The sequence below is a fragment of the Macrobrachium nipponense genome, chromosome 3, assembly GCF_015104395.2.
Source record: "Macrobrachium nipponense isolate FS-2020 chromosome 3, ASM1510439v2, whole genome shotgun sequence".
Taxonomy (NCBI): Eukaryota; Metazoa; Arthropoda; class Malacostraca; order Decapoda; family Palaemonidae; genus Macrobrachium; species Macrobrachium nipponense.
Genome location: NC_087202.1, coordinates 70,602,881 through 70,615,380, shown reverse-complemented (window position 1 = coordinate 70,615,380; position 12,500 = coordinate 70,602,881). Strand labels below are relative to the sequence as shown.

At 37.6% G+C, this 12,500-nt stretch overlaps 1 protein-coding gene across 1 annotated transcript in view; it reads left to right on the top strand.

Moving 5' to 3' along the window:
• Nucleotides 1-12,500, top strand: part of LOC135221802 (tyrosine-protein kinase receptor-like) — a 1,041,187-nt gene that overhangs the window by 669,057 nt on the left and 359,630 nt on the right. Inside the window, exons 10-11 of the mRNA XM_064259659.1 lie at nucleotides 3,091-3,185; nucleotides 3,446-3,499. Of these exons, the coding sequence (XP_064115729.1) occupies nucleotides 3,091-3,185; nucleotides 3,446-3,499 (149 nt within the window). The remainder of the gene's footprint in view (nucleotides 1-3,090; nucleotides 3,186-3,445; nucleotides 3,500-12,500) is intronic.

The window sequence follows — 12,500 nt, the reverse complement described above, 5'->3', positions numbered from 1 at the left end:
TATATTCTATATATATATATATATTAAATATAGTTCACGCGCTAAGTGGTTAGACCGTCGACTGGAGGGAGCTGGTGGAAGGTACTCAATCGAGTGATCCAGACCCCGCCGGTACCGATCCATTTATCACTAAAATTCTCCTTCAGTGATCATTTCCACCGGGGATCTTTCATAAGTAGCGTGAATGTATATATATAGTATATATATATATATATATATATATATATATATATATATATATGTTTATTTATTTATTTATTTATATATGTGTGTACATATTTCTTTTGGGATTTGGGATGTGTTACGATTCGGCTCACTTTGCCAGGGGCTCCCTCATACTTATTCAATAAAGCAGTCCCGCACCAGCAACTGGAAACAATATAGAAGCATACAGAAAGAAAACTCGCAAATCAATACGGTGTATTATTCATTCAACGTTACGCACACCCACCTATGTACTAATAAGATATAACAAAGTAATTGAAGATAAGGGGAATAGTTTGGAAGATAGGACGAAAAAATTAATACTTAAATATCTCGTAAATTATTCATCTGGTCAGGGACGTTGACACTGGTTCGTGGAAGCCACATACGGTTCATTCATGGTAGGACAACCAGTCCGTGATATGAACTCGCTAACCTCCCAAGGGCAGTGTGGGTAAGGTGCAGCCGTCTTACCAAACCGTCTGAGGGGGACTTTCTCCTACAGGTATAACAGATAGGGCTTTTCCTCCCTCTCTGTCTTCCGTACTGCGTCGTCTGTATATCTCTTTGTGTCCTCCTGTATACTTATTTGTCCTTCCTAGGAAGATCCTATGGGAACTTGTATACCACTAATGGGTCGGGGCTGATGATGAGACTTTTGAAGATCATCGTCTCCTTACATGGAGATTCTTACAGTTTCTTCTTTATGATTGGCTTATCGGAAACTGCTCACTCGATCACGCCAGACGGGAAACTTGGTTTTGCGACGAAATATTCCATCAACTGGCGTCTGGTTTCCTGGTGTTCTCCATCGGAAACCATTTGGGGCTATATATATAACAAGGGCCGAAGATGGACCTGAACCATCACCGTACTGGGCATCCAAAGACACGAGCTTATTAAAAATGGAAAATTTCCTTTTATTTAGTACCCCTCCTTTGCGAAAGTGGTTACTACCCTTCACAGATGAGGCTGGTAGCCAGGGTACTTTTTAATTCTGGTTGCAACCATCTCAGTCGACATTCTTTAAACTACCAGCTAGAGAAATAACTTCTTTGGGTAACAGACGCGGAAGGTTTTAAACGAAGATTGTTCCTCCGTCCATCGTCACCCAGAATTTAAACCTGGGTCACCTTGGTTGGTAGACAGACAAGACAGACAGACAGAGACGTGGGCCCCCTGGGAGGAACTCGTGGGCTAATTTTTCACGCTTATCGAGTAGGTAAACTATAGAAAAACAAGTCCTTGATGTTAACGTCATAAATATAACTAGGAAAAGTGTTGTAGTAGTATTTCTAAATTTGAACAGGTCTCCTTTCTCCTGCTCCTCCATTCTTTTTCCGGTTGGAATGAAGAGGCCCTCTCTCCAGGAACCTCTTTGATCTTCCGCTAGAAAGATGCGAAGAGAGAGAGAGAGAGAGAGAGAGAGAGAGAGAGAGAGAGAGAGAGAGAGAGAGACCTCTGAAAGCTTTAGTCGAAATAGTGGCCAAATATTCTTATTCGTGGTGATTCGTGTAGGTCTTTATATATTAATTCACGTGTTACATCAGTCACTTTTCTCACATATTCAGTTTTTGTTTCTGTTTCATTCATTTTTGTTAAAAAAAAATTTTTTTTCCATTTTGTATTTTATTTGTAGTGAAGACCTCAGTGGCGTTTAGTTTTCGTGTGCGTTTCAAGTGAGTGTATTTTCTGCAATAAACGCCACTTATATTTGTCTTTCGCATCGTAAGGACAATTGTAAGTGACGTACTTGTATAGAGCGATTTGGCTCATATGATAACAAGAGGCAGTAAGTGTCAACTGAAAAATACTTAAATACTTACGCAATAAAATAAAAAAAACAATCACGAATGGTATTCCATAGAAATTAGAAATAAAATAATACAATTTGGAAATTGGTAAAAATGTTTGGAAGTCGTTGGTGTAGTCTATTTGATTCAAAATGCGATTATGCCAATCTTGACAATGATTTAAAATTTAATTTTACCAGCGGACTAAGTTATGTATCTATATACCGATGTCTGTTTTTGTTATGTGACTGGGTTGCTTTCTTGTAGAGAGAGAGAGAGAGAGAGAGAGAGAGAGAGAGAAGAGTAATAAATGCATATGTGCGTGATCAATTAAACAGCGTAAAATGTGTCAGTCCCTGCTGAAATGTCTTATTTACATCGTGAGGGAGAATCCCAAGGGGAGCATGATATAGCGTCAAAGAAAACACAAACTTCCCAACTCGTCTTCATATACTGTAGTACCGAGTGCCAAGGCCAACCCACTGAAAATCCCTTGCTGTGTGCCAAGTGACTTTTCCTATTACGCGTTTTTTTTTCCATCATATCTAGCTGACAGGACGTTCATAATATTAATCAAGAGCAGTGAAGTCCCTTCATGTGGTTTATGATGAGGTTACTCGGGAAAAAAAGGTGACCTGGTTTTATGTAGTCTGATAGATCATATTTTTTATGTTTATATCAGTTGATAAGAATAGTTTTAATGTAGTGCGTTATTAGGGTTTTAGCAATTAAGTCTTCAAGTGAGACCTGTTGACATTTAGAATTTTTAATCGGATGAGGACATGGCATCGGCTTAGTTGTCCCTAGCGCGTCTTTGTCATTACTAGTAGCAAATACCTGTTCACTGCGGCCAGCTCTCGTTGGAACGGGTACTTGCAACGGATTAAAATAAAAATAAAAATAAATAAATGCATTATCGAAAATTCAGCGTTGCCCACCCTCTTTCGATCACATCTCATCAGAAGAAGATTTTCACGCGCACTTTTGGATTGTGTTGAGGACTCAGTTCTTCATTATTGATAGCTCCATTGTCGCTAATTAGGTTTTACAGATGTGAGCCTGGGCTAAGTGAGTGTCCCCCATTCAATTTCAGGTACAAGATCCTGATCGGCAACGTGCGAGGAGCCAGATTCTCCGGAGATCTCGGGATCGACGATTTCTCTCTTTCCCCGGAGTGCTTCGGCAAAGGTGAGGAGATGATGACCTTGACGTTGAACATTTGCTATTGTTATTTCTGTAACTCTTAATGTGATTGATGTACCGAATCACAGAATATTGCCCTTCAGTTTCATTTTGATGTGGACATTGCTTTTAAGGTGGTGGTGATTGACAGATAGTCACTTTACGTTGTTTTTATGTATATGTCATCTTGAAGAGACGAATTATCTTTTGACACTTTAACGTCAGGGTTTGTTGAAATTCCATAAATGTCTGCTTTTATTTCACAGGGATCAGTCCTGATGAAGTGAAGAAATGCCCAGTAATACCAACTACTACTAGAGGTAAGTACAGCAAGTATTTTTTTCTACACACACACACACACACACACACACACACACACATATATATATATGTGTATGTGTGTGTGTGTGTGTATGTGTGTGTATGTGTGTGTGTGTATGTGTGTGTAATATATTTGTGTGTGTACGTATGCACATACATATTAAGCTTTAAATATTGCTTGAATCATTCTTGGGGTGGATGACTTTATCAGTTAAAATTTCCTTTGGATGTTACTTATTCCAAAGTTAATGTGAATTTGATATTTAGTGTGTGTGTGTGTATATATATATATATATATATATATATATATATATATATATATATATATATATATATACATATATGCAGACTGTAACTTTCACCAAATATGTAAATATTTTAATTATGACGGTAGAAAAGTTAATTAGTGATTACGGGTATTGAAAACACGTGTATCTCTGGTGAAGTGATTGGTAGATTCTATCTGTGTATCGGTATATGAACTAATAACTGCCTAACACTATTTACAGTGGTTGGCAAGGGTCTATTCTAGCTGTTGGAAGATGCATCAGAATTCGTCAGTTTTATGTATACAGTATTTGAGCCGAAAGGAGTTTGATCCCATATCCCTTTTTGCATAGTGGTGGCAAGTGGTTCTTTACTCTTCCTACCGTGCGTGGGTTCGAGTCCACCACCGAAAGAAAGGGCTTCTCAGTTGATATTTGGAAAAATATGAGGAAAACGCCGAGTCAGGGGTACATTGTGGCTATTAAAATTACATACATGTATGCATGTACAGATATGTGTATTTATTTTTTAGTGTGGAGAATATTACTTTTTAATGTCAGCCGAGTCCCAGTGACCAGAAAAGTTAGAGGACCCAAACATAAATGGACGAGAACTACTTATGAGTAGTGAAGCTTGAGATGAGTGGAGCTTTGTGGAAGACAAAGCACCGGAGGGACATGAGTGGCGGGAATTTCACAGAGGCCCTTTGCGGCATACGTGGTAGGAGGCGATTATGTATATATGTATATATATATACGCATATATATGTGTGTGTATATATACACACACTATTCGTATATATTTACATATATATGCTCTCTAGCTATCTATCTATCTATATATGTGTGTGAGTGAGAGATTCAGTATCCATTTTTAACATTTGGTTGAATTCCGTTTGTTATTTCTCTGTACTTTAAGAATAAAACGAATTTTGACAATGAATTTATTGCCAACTGAATGTCATGTATAGAGTAATGGAGAAAGAAAATAAATAACAAATAACTTCTTTGCCAAGTTATCATTAGTTATTCAGAATGCCAACAATCTTCTAAAATATTTTGTGCAAAGTTTGATGATTTTCTGGTCTGCAGTTACCCTTGTGAAAATCACTTCTTTCATTACCTGTAAGTTTCAGTCCAGATAGAAATGTTTTATATCAGAGATAATGGTAATGGGATTTGCCTCCATCAGATATATATAATTTAGGTCAATAATTGTAAGTCAATGTCGTAACATTCGGACGGATGGGCATTAGCCTTTACGGAGGAATTATCAGGCCACAAGGGATTACCACAGATTTAACACATTCATCAGATATTTGTAGATGATTTTGATATCTATGTATTGTATACCTTCGTAAGTGTAAACGTAGACTTGCCACAATAGAATTCCAGGAGTGATCTGTGTTGGGTTTCGTTTTTGTAGATACGCGGTCTTGCCCTCTTATGGGCGATGCTCGAGTCCCTTGTGGGTGCAAGGAAGAAACGGGAAGTCAACTGGAGTGAATTGTTGTAACGGGTTGTGGTGGAGTATTGACAATAATTAATAAAGATTTAGCGCAATAAATGCACAGGTATAAAATATATTCCTGATTTGCTGAGGAAGGTGAAAAAGATTCCCACTCGGCTAATTTACACTTTACAAATTAGTTCACAATCATGTCTTTAGCAATGTGTAGAAAGTTCGAAAGGACAGATTCAAAGCTTTGATGAAACACAGTGTCTTCTTTAAAGATATTTAACAAACGCTAATCATTCCTCAGAGGGAGAAAAGCAAAGAAGGAACTACTTATTTATTCATTCAAATTACATCTCAGCGTACTTATAAGTCGTTATGTAAGTCTCACAACGCCACTCCTCGTCGTGAATGCTCTTGAGGGGACAGACCTCCGAATGATTCTTGAAATTACACTTGAAAATTACGTACACCTAAGAGTGGACCCTTACTGGATGAGGACATAATTGAAGAACTTTTAAGATGGAGCCTATAGGTAGCGAAGGCGTTTTTTTTTTTTTTTTTTTTTTTTTATAACTTATATATTCATTAAATAAGAGTCATTATAACTCCTCTCTCTCTCTCTCTCTCTCTCTCTCTCTCTCTCTCTCTCTCTCTCTCTGTTACATAATATCGTCGTCAGATTATATCGTTTTCAACACATGCCCATACCATCTTAATTGTGACTCTTATCACCTCTGTAATCTGTACTAAGCCTGCCCGTCTTCTTTAATCATTATTTGCCAATCTCTCAAGCAGCAGTATTCCCATAATCCACTTCAGCATTCTCATCTCTGTTCTCTCAAGCTTTACTTCCTTTTTTCTTCTTAGAGCCCATGTTTCTGCCTCATACATTAGCACTGGTCTGATTACTGTGTTATATATCTTGGCTTGTAACTTGATTGGCATTTTCTTATCACATACCTCTCCAGCTACCTCTCTCCACTTCCTCCATGCTGCTTTTATCCTACTGTCAACTTCAGCCTCACATCCTCCCTCTTGGCTTAAAGTAGATACAAGTATTTAAACTTTTCTGCCTGTTTTATAATCGAGCCTCTTATTTCTTGTATTACTATTTTGTCTCTATCTTCCCTACTGCTCAGCAGCATTCACCTTTAAGCCACCCCTCTCTAAAGATTCCTGCCACTCTCCAACCCTTCTCTGTAGGTCATCCTCATTTTCAGCAGTAATCACCAGATCATTGGCATACAACAATTCCCACAGCACTTCATTACTGATCGCTTCACTCAACACATCCATGATTAGCACAAACAAAAATGGGCTTAATGCTGACCTCTGGTGTAATCCAACACTAACTTCAAAGTTTTCTGTTTCCCCAACTGCTGTTATCACTTTTGTGAGCGTTCTTTTATATATCTCGACCAGCCCAACCAACTTCTTCTGGGACTTTCCTTTTCCTTAAACACCAAAACATCACTACTCTTGAGATTCTATCATATGCTTTCTCTAGGTCTATGAATGCACAATAGAACTCCTGGTTTCCCTCTAACCTCTTTTCCTGTAGCTGTCTACTATGAAGATGGCATCCACCGTCCCCCTTCCTTCCATGAATCCATACTGCTGTTACTCAATCTTTACAGTCTCTCATAATCTCTCATCCAGCACTCTTTCTAAAACTTTCAATCCATGCTCTGTTAGTTTAATTCCCCTGTAATTCACATCCATGACATCTCCCTTCTGCTTGTGTGTGTGTGTATATGTGTGTGTATGTATATATATATATATATATATATATATATATATATATATATAGTCAAAATCAGCAGGAGGCCACTCGGCACTGTCACATTAAGCAGATAAAGGCAGGCAGGAACACACTGGAATTTGACATTTTGACATTTATTCCGACGTTTCACAATACATTATTGCATCTTCAAGGAATTCTACAATAGATATAAATAAAATAATTAAAAAAAAAAATTTTTTTAATTATAAAATAAAAAATAGTTATCTATAAGTCAATTTAAAAGCAGACCATATTTAAAACACAATAAGTTAAGTTAAAACACAAGTAAAAAAAACATGGAATTTAACATTAATCTACAAGGATTTATTAAAAATATATAATATAATAATAAAAATAAATAACTAAAGGAATGGAGCTAACCTGCCAGATCAAAGTCAAGAGTAAAACTGAAGGCAGAAACGAAAAGTAAACAATAAGAGGCTTTAAGAACAACAACAAAGTCAAGATAAAAAAATTGAACAGCTGAGGACTGGGTATTTAAAACGGGAACAAGTTTGATTTTCAACGTCTCTAAAATAAATAGCTCTTTAGGGTTGTTGACCTGTCCAATTATAGAGAAATCTTTGTATTGGATGTTAGTTTTACATTTTAAAGAATGATTTCTATGTTGGATGCATCTGGGTTGGACAGGCGACATCCAGTTCTATGGCTAACCACCCCCCCCCCCCCCCCCCCCCCCCCCCCCCCCCCCCCCCCCCCCCCCCCCCCCCCACCCCCCCCCCCCCACCCCCCCCCCCCCCCCCCTTATGAGAATCGACTAGTACCCTAAGAAGACGCTTCGCGGATCCCACATAATTTCCCATATCACATCTGGGGCAAGTATACTTATATACCACATTAGACGTCATCAAAGGGGAGAGTCGGTCTTTTACGCTGAAAAGGCTGCTAATTGTAAGGGGGTTTTTCGGAATCAAATTTACGTCAAAGGCATTAAAATGTTTATTGATTATTTTAGTGAAGCCTGTACGGAAGTTGTCAGATTTTATGTACGAAAAGGATGCGTAGAATTTTTACTTTGGAACGTTAAAATACAAAGGGCTGCTAGAACACTTTTTGCTGAGTAATTTCTGTATGATCTTGTTAATGATCTTGGTAGGGAAACAGTTATCGTTAAAATATTTGTAAAGGAAGGTAATTTCGTTATGGAAAAGTTGCCAATCTGAAGTGAGTATTATTAGTGCCCGATGAATAAGTGTATAAACAGAATTTAACTTAAAAGTTATAAAAACAAAAACTATAAAAATTGGAGCCCAGACCTGTAAAGGTTTTCTTCCTAAAAATGGTGGTTTTAAAACAGTTACTATCCCTAGATACCAAAACGTCTAAAGATGGTAAACGACACTCCTGCTCCTTTTCGATAGTAAACGTGATGTTAAGGTGACGTGAGTTAGCAAATTCAAGGAAAGACTCAGAGTGAACCTCACGCCTGAAAAGGGCAAAAGTGTCGTCCACGTATCGAGCATAAAACAGGGGGCGTAAAGATAATGGGCAATCATCAAGCATCCATGTTTTTTTTTTTTTACTTGTGTTTTAACTTAACTTATTGTGTTTTAAATATGGTCTGCTTTTGAATTGACTTATAGATAACTATTTTTAATTTTAGAATTTAAAAAAAAAAAAAAAAAATTTTTTTTAATTATTTTATTTACATCTATTGTAGAATTCCTTGAAGATGCAATAGTGTATTGCGAAACGTCGGAATAAATGTCAAAACATCAAATTCCTGTGTGTTCCTGCCTGCCTTCATCTACTTATATATATATATATATATATATATATATATATATATATATATATATATATATATACCATTAGATTCTCCTCCCAATCCCTTTGCATTTCTTCCTCTTCATATATAGCTTTTAATAAATCCAGCATCCATTTCTCCCCCTCTGTACCTAGTAATTAAAGCATTTCAATTTGGAACTCCGATAGACCTGGTGATTTACTAGTCTTTATTTTCCTTCATGCTCTCTTTACTTGTATCCTGTATCTCCCTCACTGGTCCCTCCACCCTCTTTGCCTCCCCTGTCTCCTCTCTCTCATTTTCAGTATTTAACAGTTGTTCAAAATACTCTCGCCATCTCTTCTTAATGTCTTCCTCCTCATACAATATATTTCCATCACTCTCCTTGATGACACCCAATCTACCCACATCCTGTCTGCCTTTTCCTCAAGTTTGAAATCTTATAGATACCCTTTTCTCCATCTCTTGTTGTTAGGCTTTCATTCTACTGCTCTGCTGCCCTTGCCATAGCCATACCTACCCTCCTCCTCGCCTCTCTTTCCTCTTACACCTTTCTTCTGCACCCTGTGCATGCCTTACTTTCCATTCCTTAAACGCTGGAGGGCACGCAATTTGGTAGTCTTGATCACTATTTGCTGCTGTAGGAAGGATTTTCTAAAGCTCCTGGTGTCCGCATTATTTCTTGCCGACAGGTCGTGTAGCCGACTATTAGTGTACTTAGGAAGCAGACCCTCTCTCAACCATACTTTATTAAAAGTAATGGCTACTTCAGCAGTGTTACACTTGTAGAGACTCTTCTCTATTTTCTGAATAGCGGCTTTTTCCGTGCTACTTAACAGACAAGCCACCAATGAAAAAGAAGACTTACTGCCACCAGCCAATAGGAGATCAGCATGGGGCAAACCCCCTGCTGTCGACACCAAATATAAGGAGGACGGACACCACACCAAGAGCAGTCCATCCTCAGCTTCCTAGCCTAGAGGATGTCTGGCAGCTCCAGACGAAAGCTCGCTTCAAGAAAGAGAGAGAGAGAGAATCGTTAATGACTTTGATGACTGTGGTATCATAATTTATCTGTAAAATTCAAATATATACACCGATTTTGACTCTGTATTTGATCATGCCCTCTATAAGCGCTCTACTAGCCTGTTTAAGTAGCACGGAAAAAGCCGCCATTCGGAAAATAGAAAAGTCTCTACAAGTGTAACGCTGCTGAAGTAGCCATTACTTTTAATAAAGTATGCTTGAGAGAGGGTCTGCTTCCTAAGTATAAATAATAATAATAATAGAATATCAGTTTTACGGCGCTCTTCGTATGATCTTGGAGCATGTTGATTATTTTATTAGAACATACAGGATACCTCTCTTACGGAAGAAAGAACATCTAGAGCAGTGTTTCTTAACCTTGGGCCGTCAGCAATTTCTATTGGGGGTGAGCGCTGTGGAAAAATAAAAAATTTTCTAATCATATTCGTTATTCTCTTCACAAGAGTGAGGAACTAATATCCAGAACTTTATGAAAAAATGCAAAAGTATCGTCTTATAGTGTTAGTTTCTTATTGTGCACTATTCTAGTTAGGCTCGTTGGGTTTGGCCATGTTTTGTAATTATTTACCTCCCTCCCTATCTCTCGAAACCCCTTTTCTTTCTCATTATTTCTTTCCTTTAAAGCTGGGAGGGAATTTCACTCATAGATGTGAGAGAGGCTTGTAGGGAAGTACCAACTCTCAGAGGGGGCGTGGTAATAAAAAGGTTAAGAATCACTGGTCTTGAGGTAGGGGGTTAACGCTGCTGAGTGCACCACTTCGCTTACTTATCAGATTTGCGAGGTGAGTTTCAGACAACCTTATATTTTATACGTATATATATATATATATATATATATATATATAATATATATATATATATATATATGTGTGTGTGTGTGTGTGTGTGTGTGTGTGGTGTATATGTATATATATATATATATATATATATATATATATATATAATGTGTGTGTGTGTGTGTCACAGTGCTCTTGTTCAAGTGGTGTGCGTATGTACATGTAGATAAAGAGTGGGATGGAAAAAAAAAATATATTGAATTCTGGGGGGCGGTTAGGAGAAGAGTAGGGCATATTCTGTTGAAGGTTTGGAGAAAATTTAAAATGTTGCATAGGGATGTGGAGCAAAGAGAAAGGTGAAAGAGCAAATGGATTTGAGGATATATGATGTCGTTGGAAAGACGCCCACAGAGGACGATGAAGCGAAAGGTTGATGGTGTTATTTTTTGAAGAGATCGCTAGAAAACTGCTGCTGGAAAGGAAGCGGACTTTATCAGTAGAGGAATTGATTAGTAACCACAGTAGGCGTAAATAGGTAAATAAGGACATTTGATGAGCTTAAAAGCAAAAGATTGGGAGGTTCTCGAAAGTCCTCCAAAGTTATTTCTAAAAAGGAATAAGCGAACGATATACTAGAAGTATGAAATTTTACTTACAACACTCGTGGAAAATTCCGTGTTTGGGAGAGCGCAGTGTCCCTGGACTGTAAACTGAATATTACAGAGAATTATGATGTAACATTGATGTTGAATATGGCAGTATAGAAAGGATTAACCAAGGTCTAGACCAAGGGTTCTTAACAAGGGATGTCCATACCCCTTGGGGGTATGAGAACCACATGCTGGGATATTTGTATATATTTTACTTTAATGTGTCAGTGCATGATGGGTACATTTTATAAATAAACTATAAAACTATAAATGCTTTTCATATTCTTGTATGTTCCTAGCTATTCATACCTAAATTATGTATTAAATTAAGTATTTTAAGTTATATTGTCAAGAAATAGGATTTAAGTGAACTTGAGAAAAGGGGGTATGGAACCATATTGGGCCATTCATTGGGGGTCTGGAGCCTAGACTATACAGGGTCTACCCACCCGCGACCCTAAAAAAGAACTTTTCCGCGCAGCTCAGGTCATGACGTCAGGTCTTTCGAAGGCTTTGGCCACATTCAGATCCTTTCGACCTCGCCCTAAGGCAGCGAGAGTAAACATCCAGACATTCTATTCTCTAGACTTGAGGATTAACTTTTATACTCGCGATGTGAAAACTTGAAAAGACCATTCCAGAATAATAAAAGCTTGGGAAGCCTATTACCAGAGAAAAACGAATAGATTCGCTGTGCCGGATTTCGTCAGAATAAACATGATAAATATTATCTGCAACATAGGCCTATGTCAACGTGATGTAGAATACTTCATAAGAGAGACGTGGGTGGTATTCATCTTGAAAGAGAGTTGTTGGAACAATAAAAATAATAGACGTGAAACGCATAACTATATCAGCAGATGCTTATGTGAAAAAGACTGTGAATTTGCCCTAATTCAAATTGAGTAGATGAAGTTCTTAGTGTTAAGAATTTAACGCAGATTTGGAGGTTTTGGAATGTTAAAGTGCCATTATCAGGAGATTGCATGTTCATACGTAAAATAAAGGAAAGTTTTTTATGCATAGTGTGTGTGTGTGTGTACGTGTGTGAGTGTGAGTGTGTGCGCACGAGATTGTAGCCGAATGGTTTAGTTCTTGTTGACAGTTGTTGGGATCTATATTATAGTTCGCCTCCTGAATAACAGTCAAAACTCCACTTAGCTTAGCTTATACACACGCACACACATAACACACACATATACGTATATATATATTTAAGAATATTTAGACAAGGTTAAATTCTTATTTGAC